The sequence below is a fragment of the Dermacentor albipictus genome, chromosome 1 (assembly GCF_038994185.2).
Source record: "Dermacentor albipictus isolate Rhodes 1998 colony chromosome 1, USDA_Dalb.pri_finalv2, whole genome shotgun sequence".
Lineage (NCBI taxonomy): Eukaryota > Metazoa > Arthropoda > Arachnida > Ixodida > Ixodidae > Dermacentor > Dermacentor albipictus.
The window spans coordinates 491,799,541-491,825,353 of NC_091821.1; the positions used below are offsets into that span (position 1 = coordinate 491,799,541).

The 25,813-nt window shown below is 45.3% G+C and overlaps 1 protein-coding gene across 2 annotated transcripts in view; it reads left to right on the forward strand.

Annotated features, from left to right (window-relative positions):
* Positions 1 to 25,813, forward strand: part of LOC139054876 (neprilysin-like) — a 124,974-nt gene that overhangs the window by 12,716 nt on the left and 86,445 nt on the right. For both annotated transcript variants that reach the window (XM_070532557.1, XM_070532558.1), the window contains exons 3-4: positions 10,878 to 10,985; positions 24,950 to 25,179. In XM_070532557.1, the coding sequence (XP_070388658.1) occupies positions 10,878 to 10,985; positions 24,950 to 25,179 (338 nt within the window). The remainder of the gene's footprint in view (positions 1 to 10,877; positions 10,986 to 24,949; positions 25,180 to 25,813) is intronic.

A 25,813-nucleotide genomic window follows, 5' to 3' on the forward strand; every position in this document is an offset into this window, starting at 1 on the left:
CATTTGACCTGGCATCCATCATAAGACACATCGTCCTCGAAGAGTTATGCAGGCACAACGATACGGCAAGTAGTCTGCTTGGTGTCTCTTACGCGTCCTTTTCACAAGCCCCGCCACTTCTCCACCTTCGACTGGGTGGCATCCATCTATCAAGATCGCGGATGTATCCGAGTACCAGCATGCACCGGCATCGAGAACCAAATACCGTTCAAGTACACTATTTGAACATCGCTCTCATTACGCCCATTCCTCGGACGTCCCACTAGTGGCAGTGCTCCACGTTACGACCCAGTCACTCGTGCGAGGCATGCGGTATTGCCTGACTATTCTGAGGACTACAGCAGTGACCTTCTCCTCCTTACGTGTTATGTCCGCAGCATTCTTGGCAACATATCACGTTTCGGTCCTGATCGCCAATAGCCTCGGTATGATCAACTTGCAGCCCCAGAGCCCAACACTCAATGGCTTTCAATGACGCAATCGCCTTCTACCAGCAACTTTTAGCAAGGAAACTTCCGGAACCCGCTCCCCCGCTTTCGACCATAGCGTGACTGCACCACCTGTTCTTTTACTGCACCGGTTTGCTTCACCATAGCGTCGTTTAAGTTCACCTCTGCCGCGAACCAGGAGAGCGCGGCTAATGAAGGTGAGCTCGTTCGAGATATGCATCTGAAATATATGCCTCCGCCTGTGTTTATATTGAAGAAAAAAGTGGAAACCCTTGTTGGAGATGTGTCTGCATTGGCGTTAGTTCACACTGGTTCTGTTGTTTCTGTGATGAAATTTGCTTTTAAAAGGGTATTAGAACGCAAAGTGGTATTTCAATGGAACCATGTTGAAAATCTTTTAGGCATAGCTGGGATTCCTTGCCGCCTTTTGTTCTTTGAACTGCGCAAGTCTTACAGTGTGTTCAAGTTTTATCGACTGAAATTACAATTCTTCTCCGATCTTCACATGATGTATTAGGTGTTGATTTCCTACAGATTTGCGTTACCACAGTTGATTGCCGAACGTGAGAGATGTTTGCAAGTGGCGACATTTCTTACGAGGTCAGAGAGGATGCTTCGAGCGAGGACGGCGCATTTCATGCTTGTGAAGACACTCTCGTGGTTCCTTTGTTAGCTGTGTGTGTTCTGGTGGACTGTGTTAGTAACAGTCATCAGGCTTTCTACGCTTGCGCATTTGACGGGCCCGAGGAATACTTTCTACTACATTATTTTTTGTCTGTGGCTCGGCGGCACTCTAAATTATGGATTGTGAGCCCCTGGAGCGAAAACGCAGTGGCGCCCAATGGCAAGAAGCTTGCTGTCTTGAAAGATCACAAGTCGACGCCAGCCACTATACTCGCAGGTGCTCCACATAAACGAGTTGGGACTTGTTCAGAAGATTGAAAGTTTCTTCATATAATCAGCAAGTCGATCAGCAGGAATGAGCGTCGTACATTAGTGAACGTCCTAACTAAGCATTTGGGTACATGAGATTTAACTCAGGAGGACAACGCGCCGTTGACTCCTGCGTCTCAAATCATGCACGCAATTAGGAGGGGATCGGCGCAACCTGTTCGACAAATACCGTATATAGTATCACCATCAGAGTGCAACATTATCCACGAGGATGTCCGCGAAATGCTACAAATACATTCGGAGCCGTACTTTCCTGCTGTTGATCTGCGATCGGGGTACTGGCCAATCCCAATGCACCCGGCGGACAAAAAAAAACCAAATTTGTAACCCCCGACGACCTTTTTCAGTTCAACATCATATCTTTTGGGATCTGTAACGCACCCGCGACTTTCGAAAAATTTATGAACAGAATCTCACGGCTTCAAATGAACTATTTGCATGTGTTACCTAGACTAGATTGTCATTATTGGAAGCACTTTTTAAGAGCACAAGTGGCGCCTGGAAGTTGTTTTACACTGCATCAAACACGCCAGCCTAGTATTCAACTCTAGGAAATGTCATTTTGGAGAGCGACAGATGTTGATACTTGGCCACCTTCTGGACAAGGATGCTATCAGGCCTGATCCACACAGGACAACAGTTGTTCAAGCGCTCAAGCCTTCTGGGTTTGTTAAATTGCTTCGTAGTTTCCTAGGCGTCTGCTCTTCTTTCCGCCGATTTAACCCCCTTTTTCTTATGTCCCCTATCCACTGACTTGTCTTCCGCATAAGGACACTGCTCATAAGTGCATGCTTCTTTTTTGTCGAGTGAAGTTTCTACTGACGACGTGCCCCATCCTTCGGCATTTCGACCCAACCGCACCGACGGAGGTCCACATCCATGCGAGAGGCATGGGCCTTGTTCGAGTCCTCGTTCAACGATGTGAAAGGAACGAGCACATGATTGCTTGTGCGAGTGTCACGTTAACTAAGCCTGAACGCAATATGACTGTTTGGGTGCAACAATACCTAGCGGTCATTTTTGATGTGCAACGTTTCCGCTCGTATGTGTACGGGCGCCCATTCCCAATCATCATGCATCATCATTCGTTCTGCTGGCTTGTCAACCTTCGTGATCCCTCTCGGTGTCTCACGCCCTGAGCTCTACGTCTTCAGCAGTGAAATTTCACAGTTTTATACCAGAGTGATCGCCGTCACGACGGTGCAGACTGCTATTCGCGAATGCCACTCAACACGATACATTGCGACGGGGATAACTTTGACCACCTTATTACTTCTACGGCACCAGAATTTCCTGATAAAGATAATTTTGTAAATGTGCAGCAAGAAGACCACTGCTTATAGCCACTTTTCAGCGCTACGCATGACTCCACAACAAACCGAGGTTTTTGTGTTCGTGATGGCCTCTTCTACAAAAGAAGTTTCCTAAGCACTGTTGTCCGCTTTCTTATTGTAGTTCTGGAGAAGCTACGCTCAACTTTTCAGCGGGCCACGCACGACGATCCTACCTCCGGACACCTAGGAACATTGTGTAGGTTTCATCTGTGCAATAACGGTTTTGCTGGCCCCGAATGCGTCACTCGAATAAAATGTATGTTACCGATTGCGCTTAGTGTCAAGCCCACAAGCATTTAACCACCACGCTAGCCGGACTCCTACGGGCACTTAAACTTCCTAGCTCTGTTTTCGTTTAATACGGAATTTATCTCATGGATCCCTTTCCGCGCACAACGCAAGGAAACCGTTGGAGCATCGTAACTGCCGACCATTTGATCTGGTACAGCCAGAATGCTGCTTTACCATCTGCCACCGCTAGCCAAGTTTCGCTTTTTCTGCTGCACTCGATCATTATTTATTTATTTTTTATTTATTTATACAATACTGCAGGCCTCATTGAGGCCCAGGCAGGAGGGGCATACAAAATACAGAATAATTGCATTTGCAGACGTAAGAACAAAAGGACCAAATTAGTGTGCACAATAGCAATGGAGTCCACCAGCTGCGAGAACCAAATGGGTAAAAAGAACACTCGGTCTTGTAACCAAACAATTCCCAAAACAAAAGTGAAGAGTAAATGTACAAATGAACCGTCAGTACAATTTTAAGCAATGAGAAGGAATGTAACACAAAGATCAATTTCAGTTATTACTATGAAATCAGTAGTTCAAACGGTCAACGGAATCAGTACTGTTTAGTAGCGACTGAGGTAAATTATTCCAATCGGTTATAGTGCGTGGGAAAAAAGAATATTTAAAAATGTTAGTTCTGGCATTACAGGGAGTTAGAGAGTCAGCATGACGATGACGTGTTCGGCGTGCTGTCATTGGCGTTACATAAGGCTCAGGAGTGAGGGCGGGGAGATTATTTTTAAGAAGAAAAAGAAATTTCAGCCGTTGTATTTTTCTTCGTATTTCCAATGTCTGAATACCATGTTGTCTCATTATTGCTGTCGGGGAATCAGTCATACGGTATTTCGAAAAAATAAATCTGATTGCTTTACGCTGTACTCTTTCTAGTGCACCAATGTTCGTTTTTGTGTAAGGGTCCCACACTATGCAGGCATACTCCAGTTTTGGCCTTATTATTGATGTGTAGGCTAAAAGTTTAGTTTCAGCGGGAGCTTGTTTTAGTTTATGACGTAGAAGACAGAGTTTACGAAAGGCTGAGTCACATACGTTAGAAATGTGAATGTTCCAGTGCAGGTTATGAGTTATTGTGACGCCAAGATATTTGTATTCCCTAACCTCGGTTAATGGTTCAGATCCGAGAGCGTAAGGAAAAGATAGGCTATTTATTTTTTTAGTTATCTTCATGTAAACTGTTTTGTTAGCATTTACCTCCATGTTCCAACGATTGCACCAAGAAAGAAGGTTTTCAAGATTATTGTTCAGGGTTATCTGATCATCGCAACCGGTTACCTCACTGAACAGAACACAATCGTCAGCAAACAGTTTTATTTGAACTGGTGCTGTGACAACGCTGGCAATGTCATTAATATAAATTAAGAATAATAAAGGCCCTAAAACACCACCCTGAGGGACGCCTGAGGTAACTGGAAGTTCATGGGAATGGTAAGTATCGATACTAACAAACCGCCGTCATGGCCTACCTCTATTTGTCATCATGGGCGGCAATTTGCTCCAGATGTTGTAGAAGGGCTGCTTCGATTATTCTCTCCCAGCTATCGTCACTCGACCAAGTGTCGCTCGCAGACAAAGGGGCTGCCCGTGTGTACCAACTGCACACTGATGAACATGTTGTCCGGGTACGTCGCATCGGAGCATAAAGATTCGGACGACATTTTACTCTTCATTAAATATGGCTTCACCATTGCAAAGCACGAAACAGCTGGCTACAGTCAGTCTTTCCTCCTGTACGCTTGTCCACCGCGTCACACACTCGACACCATACTTTCTCCAGCGTGGAGGACGTCTTCATCGCCGAGACTCTGTGCCTCACTGAAAAAGCTCGACGCTTGCCGCATGCGTACTCTCGCTTCGCAAGACCAGTCAAATGCACGGTACGACAGGCACCATCGGGATGTCACCTTTTCTCCAGGGGACCTTGTCTTGTTATGGTGTCCGGTGCGCAAACGTGGCCTATGTCAGAAACTTACCCTCCGTGGTTGCTCAGTGTCTATGGTGTTAGGCTGCTGAGCACGAGGTCGCGGGATCGAATCCCGGCCACGGCGGCTGCCCTTCGATGGGGGCAAAATGCGAAAACACCCATGTACTTAGATTTAGGTGCACGTTAAAGAACCCGAGGTGGTCAAAATTTCCGGAATCCCCCACTACGGCGTGCCTCATAATCAGAAAGTGGTTTTGGCACGTAAAACCCCACATATTATTAATATCATTATGTCAGAAACTTCTCGACAAATATACTGGCCCGTACCTTGTTGGCAATTACATGGCAGTAAACTATCGTCTGGCGCGCCTTACCGCAACTGGGCAACGCTATGCCAAAACAGAGGTCGCGCACAACGCTCTTCCGAAGCCCTTCACTCCGAGGACTTAACTGACTTTACCGGCAGGCTTCGTCTATGAGGGAGAAATATTGCGGCAAATGTTGCCTTATGATTGGAAGAAGTGTGGGCGGAGGACTCAAAAAAGAGAAGAAGGTCGTTCTGTCCCATCTGAGGCTCTCTTTGAGTCTTTTTGAGTAAATTCTGGGTTTTTTTTTTCATGACGTAATAAATTGAGCGCGACTCTGATAGGAACGTATACGAAAGCGACACCCCGCATCAAAGAACTCAAACCATTCTTTGGCGCCTTGAGTACCCGTTGGATCGGCGGGTGCCGGTTACACCTTGAAGCTCCTGAGGAGTTAAAACGCCCAATTTTGCCTCCCACACAATCGACACTTTTCGGCGTTACTGGATATGAGAGAGCACTGCGGAGTACCACACGGAGGCAAGAACGAGAGAAGAGGATCTGAGTGGCTCGAATTTTGCTAATTATGACCAGATTAAGCGAACTGACAATGAAGCCGAGGGCACGGTGGCGCCGGCGGAATGGCGGCCACTAATCCATTTGTTTTCATCGTAAAGCCGTCTCCACCGGCCCTCTCGACCGTCTCCACCGGTCTTTTCGTATCCCTGGATGGCATACGCATGCTACCGGCGGCATCGTCCAGGGAAGCAAGCGACACAAGCTTCGTACCGTTTCACGGGGCGAAGATAACGTGTTCAGCACCTTGGAACCGTTTGCCCCCATCCGCGACTACGCCCACGTGTGATGAACTACGTCACCAGCAGCCAGCGCCGCTTCACAGCGCACTATAAGTAGCCTGCCTCCTCGCATCGCGTCCACTGGGCACGGTGGCACCGGCGAAATGACGGTCACTAATCCGTTTGTTTTCATCGTGCAGGAAAGAAGACAACACGACTACTGTGTCCGTTCTAGTGATCCGTTCTTGCTGTTGCTGCCGTGCCCGCAGCTTTGTTGTATGCTCTTGAACGTAGTGACTTTGTTATAAGAGCTGTCTTTGCTAGCTGGAGACATTGAGAGCAATCCAGGCCCTGATCTAGCGCAAATCGTAAAGCAGTCGAAGGAAGTTGCAGCCGATGTCAAGGAAATTAAAGAAGGACGGCTTGCCAGTATAGATAAAAAACTAGATGCTCTGTCATGCCTGGAGTCGACGATAACCTCATGCGTAAGCCAAATACAAGACATTTATGAGAGTGCAAGGAAAATGGAAAAACGAATGGACGACTTGGAAAACCAGAGTAGATGGTCAAACCTAATAGTATACGGCCTGACGGAAACAGAAGGAGAAAACTGTGAAAAGCTAGAAGAAACTGTAAATAAGACCATTATCCAGGACACGCTTAGCTTGCAGCCTATTTCCATAGAGCGAATTCATCGTCTCGGTAAACCAGTGCATAACAAAACAAGACCAGTAATCTTTAGGCTTCTGGATTCTAGACAGAAATCTACAATATTAGGAAAAGGGCGCAAGCTAAAAAACGCAGGTTTCTCTATCGGGGAAGAGTTCTGTAAAAGAACTCGAGAAATCAGGAAACTGCTGTGGAATAGCGCCAAGGAAAACCGAGAAAAACATGACAGGGTTTCTTTGTCATTAGACAAGCTTTACATTATTGACCAAGTTTTCGCTTGGGACTAGGACAAGGGGAAGAGAGTTTTACTTAAAAGAAAGCGCAGGAGCAAAGCGTCCAATCACGCGAAGCCAAGCGCAGTCATAGAACTGACGTTATTGAATGTAAACGCGAGAAGCATCTTAAATAAGACAGACGCGCTTGAAAATCTCCATGAACATGATCCTGACATAGTAGCGATAACTGAAACGTGGCTTCCCTCGGCTGTCTTTAATCACGAATTTGTGCCTCCCGATTACTCCGCCATTCGAAAAGACAGACAGGCAGACACGTGGTGGTGGCGTGGCACTGCTAATAAAGAAATCCCTCCCATATGAACCGTTGCCAAATGTGAGGGATGCTGAAGCCGCGTTCTGCAGAATTACCTGCAACAACACTGCCATAATTGTAGGCTGCGTTTACCGAAGTTCCGACTCGGACGAAAGCTTCATAAAGAACATACATGAGTTTCTGCAGTGCCACCCTCACAGCGTAACAATTATCATCATGGGGGACTTTAACCTTCGAGAAATTAACTGGAAGAAAATGCAATACTCATCACGTACTTCAGAAGCGCTAATTGATTTAATGCTCAACTTCAACCTACAGCAAGTAGTTGATCAACCAACACGCTCACATGGTACTGCAAGTAATATACTCGATCTAATACTGCTCTCTGATCACTTCTTTGTAAACAAAATACACACTAGTATTGTTGAAGGTATATCCGACCACGATATAGGTCTTTAGAAAGCACCGTTATCGACTTTGCGAAGTCGGACGACGCCAATGTTTTGACGTACATGGCACATGAATTCACGGATTTTGCGGAAATGGCTTGCAATCCTTCGGCAGACGCAAATTCCCTCTGGATAGGGTTTAAGACAGTAATACATTACTGCACTGAACAATTTATACCGTTAAAAACAAGAAAATCGCGCAAATACAACCCATGGGTAACGCGTGAGGTCATTCATGCCAAACGAAAAGTGAAAAGATTACGTCGGTCTTTGAAGAAGACCAAAAATCAATCACTTCAGGCATCAGAATTGATTACCGGCAAGGCAGAACTTAAACTCCGACTAAGCCACTCCAGAAAAGAATATTTTAATACTACCCTGCCTAACTTCGTAAAACGTAATCCACACAGATTTTGGAATCACTTCCGTGCACGCAAAGTAATCGTGCCAGAATGACCCCACGATGAAACAGTTTCTCAAGCTAATGCATACAACAAGTACTTTCAATCGGTATTTACTGCAGATAACAGGTTTGTCCCCCCAATAATTCCTACAGGTTTCACTATCGACTCACCAAACATAACTGACTCGGGTATCTTTAACCTCCTACTCGGATTAGACACGAAAAAATCTAGCGGCCCTGACGACGTCCCGAACGAATTCTTAAAGCAATACGCAGAATGGTGCAGCAGGTATCTTGGCATTATCTATCGCATGTCACTTTCAACCGGACGTGTGCCAGATGACTGGAAAAAAGCAAAGATAATACCAATCCATAAATCAGGTGACACAAATTCTCCTTCCAACTACAGACCGATATCACTAACTAGTACATCGTGCAAGATACTAGAGCATATAATTTTAAAACACCTAACAACATATTTTGAAGAGAATGGTATACTATGAGGCAATCAGCATGGATTTCGGCACGGGATGTCAACAGTAACACAATTGACTGAAGGTATACATGGCCTAGCACAGACTATTGACAACCGCGGTCAAACAAATATAATATTTCTAGATTTTAGCAAAGCATTCGACTGTGTGTGTCACAACAAGCTAATCGCAAAATTAGAGTGAATTATTGGAAATGGAAGCATTACAGCCTGGACTAGGGATTTTTTATCACAACGCTCACGGTTCGTATTCCATGATGAAGCATCATCTGATGCAGTTCCTGTCACATCTGGTGTTCCCCAGGGCTTGGTCTTGGGGCCCTTACTATTTTTAATTTACATCAATGATATCTTCAATAACATAGCATGCAGCATAAACCTTTTTGCAGATGATTGCATTATATACAAAGAAATAAGAAGTTATGAAGCTCACTTTACTTTGAACAAATGCCTTAGCGAGATAAATGCCTGGTGTGAACAATGGAAAATGTCATTTAACATCAAGAAATGAGTGACAATGATAGTAACAACAAAGAAGATTAAGTCAGGATTCATCTACCTTCTCAATGGTACACCCCTAACTAATGTTCAGCGACACAAGTATCTAGGACTGACTCTAGTATCTGACTTGAAGTGGAACAAGCACATTGCCAACATCACTTCAGCAGCCACCCGTAAGCTTTTCTTCCTTAAAAGGTCCCTGAATTCTGCTCCCAGTCATATCAAACTGCTTTGCTATAAAACATTTGTGCGGCCAGTACTAGAATACGCCAACACGGTTTGGTTTCCTCACACAAAGACAAACATAGCCGAAGTGGAAAAAGTTCAAAGGAAAGCAATACGGTTTATTCACAAGTACAAAACCACTGACTCACCCACAGAACTCCTGGCTTAATCCGAAATGGACACACTGGTAAACAGAGCACAGCAAGCTCGGATAAAATTGATACACAACCTGTTGCACAACTGCTTTAACATAAATTCTTCAAAATACATTACTTTCTCTACGTCCCGTATTTCACGCCATAAGCATAATAAAATGTTAGTTGAGTACCCTTGTAAAACGGACACATTTAGATACTCTTTTATCCCTACTGCTGTTAGGGAGTGGAACCACCTCGACTCAGCAATAGCTGATATAGACTCGCCTTCAATTTTTAGTAACATGATAGAAAAGAATAAGGAATAACTGCCAGAAATATTTTAGTCTTATGCAAATTTGCTTTTTTTCATTGTTTAGATCTATCTCTTATGTTATGTTATGTTAGATTGTATTAAGTCATGAACTGTTAGGTTGTAAATGGTCGTGTTGCATTTATATTTCACGAGATTGTATTGAAAGACAATTTATTGTATTTATAACAGCTGTTTTATTGTTATAGCTGACTTCACTAATTATATGCATGAAACGATGTCTTTCTTTTTTTTGCATTTTGTATTTTTCCAGACTGTACTGTGTAGCTACATGTAGCGTATCTAATTTGTTGTACTTTGTACTGACGTGTTCTATGAATAATGTGGTATCAACGCCTACATTGTAACAATATGCCCACCTGCTATGGTCTCGATAAAGAGACTGGCAGTATTGAAAATAAAAAAAATAAAAAGCATCGCTGAAATTAGCTGTGGTTCACATTAGAATGTAGAAAATAATAAAGAAAAGGGAAACGAAAGTAGAGGTATCGATAACTTGTCTTAGCGCACGAGGCTTTGTTAGCCACGTGCCTGCTCTGCTAAGATCGCCTGTGGCGTCACGCCATCGGGCAAAAAAGGATTTACCGCATCCGCCCACCTTTGGTCTAAGTGGCGCTGGCTAACCCTCCTAGGGCTAGACCTACTAAACATACATACCAATTCATTGGATGAATTGATAGCCGTCGCCGTAGCACAATTGGTAGTGCAACGCATCCGTAATGTGAAGGTTGTGCGTTGGACTCCCAACGGCGGCAAGCTATCTTTTCGTGCACTTTCATTTATCCCATGGCTCTGCTATATCGAGAACATCAATGTCTTCTTGCCAACGTTCACACTCACCTTTAGCGTCTACCAACTATACTTCATATTTTTCCAAATGCGACCCTGCAACTCAACTCCTCAGAATTTCGTGACCAATGAGACAAATATATGTAACGGTAAACTAGACAGACGTGTAATTTGCTTCCTATTGAGCTGTTCATGCACAGTACCTGGTTATTTCTTGGTACGGTGAAAGCATTTATTCAAATATGTTTCTTCCCATACAGCTCATCGATTCATCTTGCCACTGAACTCTCGCTCCGCCGAACCAGGCAGGAGACGTTTGATGACGCTATCAGAAATTTTCCAACGAAAGAATGGATGCATGTCAAAAGGTTTGCAAATACCAGTGCTCCTGAAAAAATCTAGGCCCTCTGGCTGATGGCCTCCGTTCATTGTTACTGTTGCATAATTTTGAAAATATAAGGAAGAAGAAGTAGTTCCAGCTCAACGCAAGCCCGATTGCAACATATAAATACGAATAGAACGCAAAAAAATGCTTGTATGCGACAAAACGCTGGGCAGAATTCAGCAACTCAGCAAGTGTAGGAAGCAGAATTCCCATTTAAAATCCGGTACTTGTTAGACATGTTACCAAAATAAGTAATGTATATAAGAAAGCACGAATTCTTAAAATCCGTAACTCTGCAATAAAGGCAGATGTCACGGTTCTATGAAGTGCATATTTGTCAGCGCAGCTACAACGGAATATGTCATCTTTGAGTGAAATTGTTTCAATGCTTACTAGACTTTTGATAAAGTGATACTCACCATTTAGTGACACATTTCCAATAATGCATCACAGAACAATTTTGGCAGCTTCATATATATCAACGTCTGTATTTACAAGTTATGGTGTTGCTACTTACTGATTATTTAATCATGTTGTTGAATCGTTGAACTTCAATTGCCGTTTTAAAATTATGCAGTGTCCATGAACATTTAAAATAACACTGACCAGCTATATGCAGAAATAAATTAAAAATTGGAAGACGCTTAAGCTTCGCCTGCAAGAGTGGAATGCTACAGCGTTCCCGTCGACCCGCCAAGGGGTGTAAGACAATGGGCTACGGCGCAGCGACTGCGCGCCCCGCATCGGACGCGGTGAGCGTCGAGCAACACAGCGTTCGGCGCGACAACGAAATGTGCGCCTGAGCCTTAGAAACAGCTCGTTTCTAAGGCAACACCGCGTTCACTAGAGGCGCATCTGTACCGCTTGGAAGCATCGAACTCGTGGCTCAGTGGTAACGTCTCCGTCTCACACTCCGGAGACCCTGGTTCGATTCCCACCCAGCCCATCTGGCAAGTTGTTTTTTATTCATGAAGTGCCTGCTGGGATTTATCGCTCACGGCCAACGCCGCCGACGCCAACGACACCGGCTTTTCTGCGACACGAGCTCCTTAACGCTGTCGCGGTAAAATTACGCTACCATCCACAATTACTCGGGAGACGAGCCGCCGCGCGAAAAGCAATGAAGCGTCTGGGCTATTGGAGTCACCGAGTGCCTGCCTGGTAGTCTGGCTCCAGCGTAAGTACGGTGTAAATAGCCTCTGTTTCGTGGACGTTTGCCATTCCATCCTAACCACGGAGCTCCGCAGTGGTTAGTACATCGAGCTTGTCACCATGCCTCCCGTTGAAGAGAGCGTATCAGCAACGGCTCCGGCTCGTCATACGGCTCTAATCGTTAGGTTTGTCCACCATCAGAACCCTGGTTTATAGTCTGGTCTGTAGGAACAGCTGTTGCCCAATGGATGACGTAGAACGCGTCAATACTAACGACATGTGGGTCTCAGTGATTACGCTCATCAAAGTAATCTATCTCAGCGGCAACTAACGCATGTGGCTCCAAGTGCGTGAAGACGAGATAACGCACTGAGACATATTCAGAGAAAAGCTACGTGAACTGTTCGGCCACTCCTTTGGGCACTAGGTTGCCGCGACAGAGGTCCGGTCGACTCCTCTTCAGACTGGTACAGAGCCGCATGCTTCATAGATTAAAAAAATGGCTGTGGCTTAGCTAAGGTTAAGCCCAGGATGCGAAGCTTTACTAGCCTTTATTTTAACGCGACAGCGTTAAGGAGCTCGTGTCACAGAAAAGCCGGTGTCGTCGGCGTCGGCTCTGGCGTGCGGCGCTTGCTCAGGCGCACATTTCGTTGTCGCGCTGAACGCTGCGTTGCTCGACGCTCACCGCGTCCGATGCGGGGCGCGTAGTCGCTGCGCCGTAGCAAAGCCACCTAGAAACAGTCTCTGTAGCACGCCGCAACCTTCGCTTCTCATTTCAACGAGCAGCTCTGTCTCCAGGAGGCATCTCACCTCGTGAGTGTCTAGCAGAGGCAAGCGCAGGTGCTTATATAACGCCGCGACGCCGCGAGCGACGGCGCGAGTTGGTGCCCCGTTTCTCCTCTGTCGTGACGTCACGGTGTCACGTGGTCAGCCTTGAAGGCGACGCCGCGAGCGACGGCGCGAGTTGGAGCCCCGTTTCTTCTCTGTGGTGACGTCACGGTGTCACGTGGTATTTAGGGCGACACCGCCGCGCCTGAGGAGCTGGGTTGAGCTCTATTAATATGCTTCGCATAAAAGGTCTTGGCTCAATGCCGCAAAGCTGACGACACTACGGCTGAAGCTGATAAAGTGGCTAATATACTAAAAGGAATTGCAGACGACGCTTTCAATTTCCCCGTTTTCATCTACGCCTCAACTATCGGTGTCATCATAAAAGAATGCCGCCACGTTGAACGAGCTAAGAGCCGCCGTATCGCACACGACATCACGCGGCTACCTGATATTGACCGCTGCTAAGCCAACATGTGGGGGCCGACCGCGTCAGCCTACCACCTACGATGACGTAACCTGCATTGTTCCGCGCGAGCTCGAGGACGCCGGTTCTCCAACCTTCTCCGCAACACCGCCCGATCCACAAGCGACCACGATTGCGATGATTCAGGTCGCTGTCAGACAGAAATTAGAGAACATGGCTCTCAACTCGGTGTGTTCGCCGACTCAACGCAGCGTTCCTGAGTTCTTCCGCGGACCTCATTGTCTGCGCCAGTCTTTTTCCGCTACATATCGCAAGTCCTTTGAATGGCATACCCCTGATGACGAGCTTATCTGTTTCCACTGCTACCGCATCGACCGGGTTGCTCGTCATTGTCGCAACTGATGGCTACCACCGCCTCTGACACACACCGGCGCTTATACCCGCAACTTGAACCTACTTCTCTTTGTGCCACCCGACATGAAACCACTTTCGCTAATTGCCCCAGCTATGATCCTTTGACGCCTCAACGCCATTAGTCGCGTTCACCGTAACCCCGTCGCTTCTCTTCCCCGCCAATCGGCGCCTGCAACCAGCCGGAAAAGTAGGCACTGCAGCTTCTGGACGTGAAGCTGCGTTGTCGGCCCAACATTTAAGTCCTGTGCTCGCGTTACCTATCAAACAAATCCTTCTTGACGTCGACTACTATACTGTCACTGCACTGATTGATACAGGAGTCCATCTTTCTATTATTAGCGCTGCTTTCAATGACGACTCAGTAAGCTCCTTAGCATACTGTCGGCACGGGTCGTTCGCGTTGCGGATTGCAATACTTTTCATATTATCGGCATGTGCACGGCACGTGTCAGCATTGACGGCCGCCACACTCCTGTGCTCTTCACTGCGATTGCCCGTTGCCCCCACGACCTAATTATCGCACTCAATTTCCTCTCCACGCACTCGGCTCTTCCACTACCCTTCGCCTTCAGCTGCTATATCTCGCATGATCTTCTGACGCTCCTCCGTGCCGCTTACACCCCACCCGCTTTAGTCGCCTGCCACCAAAGTCAATATCTTGCATTAAAATGTCGTTTTACCCACCTGTTCGTGATGGCGAGTATCTCGTCACTCTTTTGCCCAATTTACCACTGCAGTATGGCGTCACCGTGCCTCACAATGTTCTTACCAATACTACTATCCTGACTTACAGGCCTATTTTTAACTTTGAATGTGCAAAGAAAATTCTACCGCAAGGTATTTTGCTTTGCCTACGTTGATTTTTGCTTTGCCTACGTTGATTCTCTAAGTGACCATCAAGTAGCAGCTTTATCAACCGATGATTCTTCAGTGGCTAGCAGGCCCGTAACGCCAGCCCCGGCCGCAGATTTCAACATCAAGAAAATCGTTGTGGCGGACCTGTTCTCTGCGCAAGCTGAAGACCTTTGCAATGTTTGATAGTCCTACAGAGACATTTTTTTATTTATTTATTTATTTAAAATACCTTACAGGCCCATTTAAGGGCATTGGGTAAGGGGGGACACAAAGTAAGTGTTTCAACAGGAGTAAATAATATAAACATCAATACAGGCTTTCACAAGATAAGTAAAGCAGTACAGGAGTAGAGAATATAAATATCTATACATGCATTCACAAGATAAGTAAAGCGAAGTTCAATAAATGTTTGTCTAGGCTAAGCTTTAGAGAGCGTAAACACAGTAATATACTCATGCTCAAGAAAATATAAAAATACAAGTGTGAAAAACAGCGAAGGAAAGCAGGTCAATAACATCCTTATACAATGTTTCTACAGGAAATTCAGCAATTCTTCGCGAAAAGCGTCACGATCTCTTATGCTCGCAATGTTATCAGGAAGGCTGTTCCATGGGGTTATGACACGTGGCACTGCTGATGCGTTAAATGACAGTGTATTACCGAATATGCGCATGAAACTATGTCTATTGTTAAGGCGACGTGACGTGCGCGCTGGTACTTCAAGCGGCAACACATGAGCTCGATTACCATGGACGTATCTATGGAAAAGGCAAAGAAGACTTATCGTGCGACGAGTTTCAAGTGGCTGGAGCGAAATATCTGCTTTGATCTTGGTCACGCTGCAAGTTCTGTCGTAGTTACTTGTGATGAAGCGCGATGCCCTGTTGTGAATTTTTTGTAGCATATCAACTAAATAATTTTGATGTGGTGACCATACTGATGACGCAAATTCTAACTGTGGGCGAACATCATCGGTTGCCGTTACGGTCTGACGCTCACGGTCAAGCATCGCATTCATAGTGGTGCTTATTCACCGATGACGATGATATCGAGCTTCTGCGTCGGAAAGCCGAGCAATTAGAGGTTAAGTCCACAATATGCTCAATGAAAACACCATTGAGCCTTCTTCGTGTAGCTGGGTGTTACCCGTGGTGTTCGGTAAGAAGAACGCCACGTGACTGTTCTGTGTAGACTACGATCATCTGAACAAACCTGCTAAGAAAGACCAGCTGCCACATATACACGGCACCCTTGATTGCCTCCATGGTTCCAGCTATTTCTCTTCTACTGATCTTCGTTCTAGATATTGGCAAATTGCTGGTGGCTATGTGCACAGAGAAAAGACCGTTTTCTGAACACCCGATGACATATACCAATTTAAAGGGATTGCCTTTGTATTATGCAACGATGCGGCTACATTTAATCGCATGATAGACTCCTTGCTCCAAGGTTTTAAATAGTCCACATGGCTCTGCTACCTCGACAACGTCATCATCTTCTCACCAACGTTTGGCACTCACCTTACACGGTTGTGAAGCCCCATGCCTTCCTCTGTGGTCATCCTTTCTCTGTAGTCACTGAACAGCATGCTCTCTGCTGGCTCTCATGCCTTAAGGATTTTACAGGGCGGTATAGTAGATGGGCTTTGAGGCTCCGATAGTTTGAGGCTCCATGGTTGACAAGTCTCGCCGTCTGCAGCAAGATGGTGACACCTTGTCGCGTTACTTGATGTTTCTCCAAAGGCGAAACTGCAACTGAACTTGTTACAATGTCGTATTAGCCGCTGCCAAAAAACTGTTTCGGGCCATCTCGTCGACGCTACCGGAGTACAGCCTGATCCCGACAAACCTAGAACTGCACGAAATGTTCCGATTCTGAAGACATTCGCAGATGTTCGAAGTTTTGTACATATGTGCTCATACTTGGGTATTTTTATTCAGTATTTTGCTGCAGTTGCTAGACCCCTCACTAATACCTTGAAGAAAGACATACATTTCTAAAGTGGCACTTCAGAAGCCACCGCCTTCTCTCGTCTCGTCACCCTTGGCACTTCACCAACCATCCTCGCCCACATCGACTCGGATGACCTTAACGATTTGCGTATAGATGCCAGCGGTCGCGCCGTAGGTGCTGTCCCAGCCCAGCTTCGGCGTGTCCAGAATCGTATTATTGCTTATGCAACCCGGTTCCTATCCCTGTATGAGCGCAGCTAATGAAATGCCTTGCTGCGGTCTAGGCGGTTGCGAATTTCCTGCCTACCTCTAAGGTCGTCCTTTCACGTAGTCACCGACCATCATGCTCTCTACTGACTCTCATACCTAAGGTATTTCAGTGGGCAGCTTGGTAGATGGGTATTGAGGCTCCAATAGTTTGAGGCTCCATGGTTGACAAGCCTAGCCGTCTGCAGCAAGACGCTGACACCTTCTCACGTTAACCTGTTGAATCTGGCTACTCAAGTACTGACACTGCTGCTTGCGTTTTCTCAGTATCACAGCTCCTTTATATCGCCGACGAGCAAGCTCGTGATGCCTCATCGAGCGTTTTGAACATTCTCCAACCGATGCTACTGTACGCCTCTTCGCCCTCTGCGATGGTTCCTTCTACCGTCGTGATCTTCATATGGATGGAATTCCTACTTGTAATGCCTCAACAGCTCCACTCAACCATCCTAGAACAGCTACACGACGCACCAGCATCAGGACACCTCGGTGTGTATAAAACCCACGACTAAGTATGCGGCCGGTTTTGCTAGCCTGGCCTGGCTCGTTCCGTACGACGTTACGTCGTCGCTTGTGACGTATGCCAAGGACGCAAGAAGCCGTTCCATGTCCCCGCTGGTTACCTGCAGCCACTCGACATCCCGGCCGAGCCCTTGCGTTCAGTCTATTTAGACCTTCCCGGCCCCTTTCCGCAATTTACATAAGGCAAGAAGTCGGTTGCCGTCCTTGCGGACTACGCTACCCGCTATGCCATAACACGTGCTCTTCTTACCAGTTGCGCAACTGATGCTGCAGACTTCCTCCTAGATATAATTTTGATGCATGGTGCTAGCGTCAAATACTCAAGAAACGTGCCCGTATGTCTCCATCCAAAGTCATTGACGACACCTTGCGTGTCTGCTCTACTATTACCACCTCTTACTCCTCACAAATGAACGGCCTCACTGAGCGTTCGAAAGAGGTTTTTCTATTAATAATAGACAAGATACAGCACAAGCAAATATTACACAGGAGGAGGTCCTGAGGTCAAAGACCGTAATGGGGCCTCCTGTACAGCGTATAAGTAAAAATATAAAGAGCTGCAGCAAATATAGTAAAATATCTAAAAAAATAGCAAAAGTAGTATTGGTTTAGGTTTGGCAGTACTAACACAAATCCGCTGCACACATGCTAGCAAAAAATAATAATTATTATTACATTCGACTAATTATAAAACTACAACGCTATTATGAAAGAAAATGGATAATGAGATGACCAAATGAACTTTTGTGTAGCGTGACCAAATGTACATTTGGAAGAGAGAAAAGGAAAAAGAAAGACTTAACTAAGTGGTTGCAGATGATAAAATGTGGTCTTTTAGTTCTCACTCAAATTGAAATGAACCATCCACTGAACCTTTACATGTGTGCTGTATATTTGTGTATAGGTATATACCACACTTGAAATCACTACTGCAAAAAAGAGAGCTAACTATTAGAGACCATGATAAGCTTTAAATTGAAAATCACTAATAGCCTTTCCACAACTTTGAGCCTTGTTGCAAGCAAGTTTTCAAAAAAGAATGACTGCTGCATGTCTTGCTCTCCAAAATATTAAATTTCGCCAAAGAAACATCAAAGTTGTAAAGAGAAAAGCTGCTGATGGACCCACGTGTCGTAGACTCATTTAAGGGGACTCGTTGCGAGGAAAATAACCCAGCTTGTAGTGCAAAATATAAATCTACTTAAGGACTAGACCGCGACAAACGTTAAATGACAGACTACAAGTAGAAGTCATAGGTTGTCAGGTAGGCTTCTACCGCGATTCCTAAAGGAAGCCTCGGATTACTCATTTTGTTTTTGCCTTACCTTGAAAACTTTTGCTATTCATCACTAGTGATAACTTTTGATACTTTGTTTAGCACACGCAGAACACTCAGCAGATATTATCAATCGGTTGTTCCCAAAGTTTGCTTAGTATTGAGTATTAAATAATACCGTATACTTAATTTTCCAGTGCCTATAACGAATGCCTATAGTATCTGAAACTTTTAATATTCAGCCTTACCTAAGAAAAAGGCTTTTCTCCTGACTTCTGTAATGACGCAATTAAGTTGTGATTCACGTATATGCTTATACTCACGCCAAGTAAGTAATCTTCTGCTTAGTGTTTAAGTAATAAGAAAACGTAAAAGCGCGCGAACCACTTTCCCTACGAAGAAGAATGTTACGATGTTCTAGAATTCAGATTGAGACTCTACATTCTGTAAATTGCAGTAACGTATGACTACGTCCTTGATCAATGATGTTGACGGCATTTTAAATCTACGAATCTCTCAACTGGCCAGAATAGAGCTGTCAGATGGGATGGAACATAATCTATTTACGTGTTCCCGTGCGTCACATAAACAGCACAACTTGTGCAATTAGGACACAAATATTCTGTTGTCCACAATACAAATCTATTAGGGCGGGCAACTTGATTTCCCTTCTCTTACACAAACGAAGTTAGACTAGCGGAGTTTATGTAATCTTGTTCAGCTTAACGGAACAAATCAGCTTACATTTTCAGAACATGAAAAAAGAAGAGCCCTGCTTATGACTTTAAAATTTATGGCACGATAATACTTTGTCCGGTTGTGTAGTTAATTCATGTCAAAGTTAAGAGTATGACCCGGTCCTTAACAATATGGTTAATATATAGGATATTCTTTAGATGCAGCAATTTTTTTTATTGCCTATCGTAGCAAAGCTGAATTTCCCGATGAGGCAGTCATGACTTCTAGGATGAAATTAATATGCTACAGGGAATAATTACCTTAACTGCACTTAATAAGTTTTAATGCTTTACGTTACAGCGTATATCTCAATAAACGAATATTAGCATGTGAGTTCGCAAGGCATATTCACTTGGAACGAATTCATCACAGGTGCCGATATACGCTGCGTAGACATTGAGGTAAAAATGAACTGTTGTTCCACTTACTTTTGAAAGAAGACGCTATTTGTTGCGTTTAAGCAAAAAGTGATTTGAACAACAAAGCATTTTTTAGCCACTGAAAATCACCACTTATTATTAGGCACGTGGATATTAGCCACGTGCCTGCTCTTTTGAGTTCACATGTTACGTGACGTCACCGGCCAAAAAAGGCTCTTCTAAATCCGCCCACCAGGGGTATGAATGGCGCTGCCTCACACTGCAGGGCCAGATCAAGAGTAAACATGAATACCCAGGTTAGCGGGTGAACTGATGGCCATCGCCGTAGAAGAATGCGTGGAGCAGCGCACGAGTAATGCCGAGGTTGTGGGTTCGCCCCCAGCGGCGAGAAGTTGTTTTCGTCCACTTTCATTTCCCTTTTCTTAATAACTTTATATATTTCTATTTCAACCACAGCTAATTTCCCCGATGCTTTCTTTGGATTCATTGTTGTTGACTACATATGATCGTGAGGTGTCCTCTTGTTTCGGCTGAATCTTGAAAATTATATAATTATCACTCATAAGTGAAATTAAAGTATTAAAAAGCATAATCTGGCGTTAAACAGCATGTTTAAGTGTCTGTAAAGATACTGAACTAAATATTTACAAGAAAAGATGTTCTTATAGACTCGACACCAAAACAAATTTCGTGATAGCTCAATTGCAAAAATAGATTCGTCAAAAATCGTGAAAATGAAGAACAGTTCGTTAATATTAAGACAAAAAAAGGTTCATTGAATTTTAGGAAAATAAAAACCGAATCGCTGACACCAAACATGCTCACAAATTGTGCGTTCGCACCTCAAAGTTGCAATGCTTGCGACTGACGCTTTGCAGTTATTGAAATATTGAAAAAACACGCTTTTAAAGCGGAAGGTTTTTAATCGACGCGATCCTTTTATTGGTCATGTTTCCGACACGGCATTTATAGTAACGCAAGGCAAAGCAACGCAAAAATTTGCAAACTGATCCAATCTCTTTTTGATACTTGTAACAAGATCCAATGAGAATATTCGCTGAGCACTTGCCCTCTTGGTCTTAAAGTATATTTACACTGGAATCGGGCGAAGTAATAGAGAAAAAATATTTTATAGCAGTAAAAAATGCTTGTTTCGCCTCCCTACCCGTGGAAAAATGGGAAAGGTCTAGAGGAATGGGGAGACAATGCGAAAAATAACGTAAGTTATTACTTCCAAACAAAGCACCTAAAGTTCGCCCCAAGAGCCACAAAATAGCCTTCATGGTAGCAACACGGCCAATGAAGGCGCACAGACTACGGTGCTCCGTTGCTACACACATTTTTCCAATACTAACGCTGCCAGTTCCTTTTGGTGTGAGGCATATGTTACAAGCAGAACTCTTTTTCTTCATCTGGTTTACTAGTAAACAAACACTATGAATATTGTCGCATTTGCTTCATATCGCCGTCTTTTACAATTTCTACATTTTGGGTAAGAGAGCGAGACATGAGGGAGCATTTGGCCTGGCAAGTAGATGAGGAGAGGCTGGGCTCAGCTCTGCATTCTCTCATTAAAATGTTTTTTTATGGCCATAGGAGAAATGTTATGGAACGTCTTGCCATTTTAAGTACGCCTTCCTTTGTTCCGAGGTCTTCGAAAAAGCTTCTGCAGAATTGTTTTTCGGCACACCAAAAAGCCTCTGGTGCGATTCCATTTAATTCGATCCCCTGGTAGAAGTGACGTCTTTGGTATATTTTTGCATCTAATTTTCTGCGAAGGAAGAACTGAATGCCTCTCTCATGAACGTGCGGCACATCTCATACAAACGTACAGAAATTGGAAAGAGTGATAACGAACAATCGGTTGAATAATAATTATTTGGAGACAGCTTGGTGTGCTTTGCCACTGCCTTGTATATTAGACAGACTTCATGAGAGTGAATATTCGGAAGTATGGAGCTGAAATTTCATATCGGTGTACTAGTGAACGGGAAAAATAAAATAAAAATTTTCGTTTGTAGAGAACCATAACAGGTGTAGGTATAGGTCAAGTAGGGCACAATGAGGTGCCGCTATTCAAATCTATTTGTATTTAATTTCTGCCACTAACGCTCTAACATTTTCCAAACTTTCTTTCGAGCCTCCGCGAAATCGCACGTATGAAATGGGACGTCACGGCCACCGAGGAAACTCCCCATGTGATATGATGAGGCCCACACAGCGATTATAAGCATGATTATGCATAATTAAGCCGAACATAAGAAAAAAAGTAAGAGTTTTGCAAAAAAGGCAAAGTATCTGCTCTGATAGCAACTTCCTAGACAGCTATGCGACGTAAGTATAGTAATTTTTTTCGGCCGCGTATATTTGTAAAGGTGAACTTACTAAATAAATTACAAAACGTGGTGTCACGCGCAAAGGCAAACAGGAACACATTTTACTCGATGACCACGGGCACTCGCTGTCAAAGCGCTGGCGAGAGAAAGCACGGGAGCAGCAGCCAGTTAAATGACCTTCGGGCTGTATCTCGCTTTATCGCGAACCAGTCGTTAGAACATAGTCGTTAGAACATAGCGCACACGAAACTATCAGCCCAAGGCGCCTCAATACTCTGTCCCCATCGCAGATAGCTTAGAACATAGGGCTTGCGTAGCTTCGGTAGGCTGCGCCATGCACAGCCACCGCCGGAATAGAACGTCCCCTCCCTCCCCCCCTCCCCCGGTGCCTCGCTTGCGACGGAAGACAGCGCGCTTCCTCCCTTCCCTCCGCCCCGCCGCCGTGTGCTTCCCTTGGGCATGCGATTTCGTACCACCATGCTCGACTCACCTTTCCACGATTTCACTCGCACAAACTTGGGCTCAATGGGAACATCACGGCAACGACGACGGCGGAATTGCACTAAGAGAGTCCCATAATTGGTATTGTAATAAATTTACGATTTTGCACCTTTTTCGCCAAGAGCACTACATTAGTGGTCAAATATTTTGCCTGCGCCCACGTCATCTGTGTGACCCGCCACACCACAAATCAGTGAAAACTTACCCCCTCAAAGTGAAGTGTAAATAGTAAAGATTCATTATTATGCCGAAAAAAGCAGATTTTTTTTTTCAGTTGGATACTGCCACGTTACAAAAGGCATAAACGTTGGCTACCAACCTATCGCTGTGGTTGTGGCTACTCCGAGCGGTTGGGAGAAATGGATCTCTCACAATACAATAAACATGTTTGGGTGGCATAATAACGCTGCCGAGCCCATTCGGCACGTATGCGACATCGCTCTGCCAAGTCCCTATCACTCAGTATCCTTTTTAGACGGTATTTTTACTCTACCGTTGCACACCGCCGCAATTTGGAACCAACTAGCGCAAGCGATGCTAAGTGATGCCAACCGTTTTCTCACGCCGACACGGCCCTTCACATTCGGTGAGAGATAGAGAGAGAGAGTAAACTTTTGTTGAACCCTTAACAAATGTTGGTGCGCGCTGGCCACAGATGGCGTTGAACCTTCTTCTCAGGTGCCATATGCGCCCAGCAGTTCCGGGCCCCTAGCCACCAGCGCGAGCTCGCGTAGTATGTCGGGGCTGTACAACACGGTCTCCCATCGCTGGTCTCCCATGGTGGAGGGTTCTTGAGCTTAGTGCACTATGCAAGGATGTGTGCTGGAGTGCCTTCTGATCGTCTGCAAAACGGCCATGAAGTGTCAGGCTCGGTTGGGAACATCTTGTGCAAGAACACGGGATGTGCTAGCGACCCTGCTTGCGTGCGTCATACGATCGTTTGCTGCCTTCGGCTGAGTTGCGGATGCGGACGGCGATGCCTACATCTGTCCCCTCTGTACATTTCGGTGATGTCTTTGTAATTTGTCACGGGGTGCGGTAGCTCTGGCTCGTCCTCGGCCCGGATTGACAGTTCTATGACATAGTGGTCGGCGAGTGCATTGCCTTCCACACGAGCTCAACGGCCCGTCCCGGTAATTAGCGTTTGGTGAGGATCGCTAGTGCCGCGGGAGAGATGTTCCCCTTGCGGAAGCTTGCGTATGCGGTCTTGGAGTCTGCGACCACGGTCCTCACTCCCGGTTGTGCGAGTGCGAAGGCCACGGCGACTTCTTCTGCTTCGGCGTATTAAGACCAAGCCACTCCCACGGAACATGCAGCCGGGGAGGAAAGACGAAAGACGCTCTGCGTGGGCCGAGGCAGTGGCTGGACAGCTGGAAGAGAACCCCGAGGTTCTCTACACGGACGCCTCGCTTCCCAAGCACGGCACCAGAGCAACAGCGGTCGTCACCACCATAAATAAACTGGTCACATCCGGTTATCTACTTTTCCTGCGCTAGACTGCACATACCAATACCCTCCACACTGCTGCTCGCTCTTCGCCTCTTGTAAGCCAATTAGATCCGAAAAACCTATCGAGGTAGCGAATGCTATTTGCCTTCAAAGCGAACAAATGTAACCACGGATAGACGAGGAGGGCGTTTGATTGTGCCGTTTAAACAAGGCTGCCAGTCACGGCCTGAAGCTTGTGTCAGCGGCTTTGTAAATATGAAGTCAGAAGACTACGATAAAGTGAGAATGGAATAGTTTTAAGTTATAGAGCCCATGATTTCTTCCTGTTCTTGTCGGCTCACCAACTGACAAACACTCAGTCCACAGTTTTCCCCTCAGTGCACAAAGCTCTGTAAGGTAACTTTTGTAGCCTAACAAAGTGGTTGAACAGTGTCACCTGTCATTAATCTATTACGGCACTATAAGTGTGCAATTTGAAGATAGGAAAGCTTAACCTGAAAATGGCGTGTTTCGCCCCGCGCCTCGTTCTGCCGCGCGTTACCCTAATATAATGGTATAATTAGAAACTCAATATGTTTTTACCACTGTTCTGTTTAAATAATTCAGTGTTTCTTTCCTGCCTTCTTTTTCCCATCTGGGTTACATTGTCATTTTCACTGATAAGAGACTAGCAAGCTCTAATTACAGCGCATGCAAAAATTTTAACTGCTATACTTCGAAGCATTCTATAAATATGGAAGGCCATGTCATGCCGCAAACGTTTAGGGCCTCAGTGGTTTAACGCTAGCGGTTCGAAAGGGCATGTTAGAATTCCACTCCATCAAGCTCTACGTTTTATTCTTTTTGACAGATAAGTGGGAATTTGCTCTTTGGGACCGCCTCGATTTGAAAGGAGAGAAGCAAGACTATCTCTACCTGGTTGACCTCCACGCCTTGGATGTCATTTGTTATCTCCAAAGTGATACCTCGAACCCAGGAAGAGCGATGAAACTATTCGCCTGGTTTGCCCTCTTATATCTGGTCTTCCCGTCTCGCTATGCCGATATATGGCGAATAGGGAAATTCACGCCAATATCCACGGTAAGAAAGCTGCAGCGCCTGTTCTAACGATAATTTTCAGAAAGGCGACTGAATTATGCGTGTTTTAAAGCGCTCATGAACCGGAATTTGCACAGTGTTCCCATGGATGGACATATTATGCCTTCTTTACGTAAAATTTTATTACCACCCTGTAAAATTACCTCTCATATGAATACAACAATAAATCCCAGGCACTCAGTCCCCAGCAGCTGCGACGCAACGGACCACGGCGCCAGTCAGAACTGCGACGCAGCAGAGGATGATAAGAATCCCTCGCTCCGGACAGGCCGCCATTGCAATCTGAACCTGCACCGTTTAACGCTAGAACGTTATCTAGGGAGGCGAATCTAGCAGTGCTGTTGGGGGAATTAGAGGGCATTAAATGGGATATAATAGGGCTCAGTGAAGTTAGGAGGCCAAAAGAAGCATGTACAGTGCTAAAAAGCGGGCACATCCTGTGCTACCTGGGGCTTAGCGGAGAGATGAGAACTAGGAGTCGGATTTCTGATTAACAAGGATATAGCTGGTAACATACGGGAATTCTATAGCATTAACGAGAGGGTGGCAGGTATTGTTGTGAAACTTAATAAGAGGTACAAATTGATGGCTGTTCAGGTCTACGCCTCTACATCCA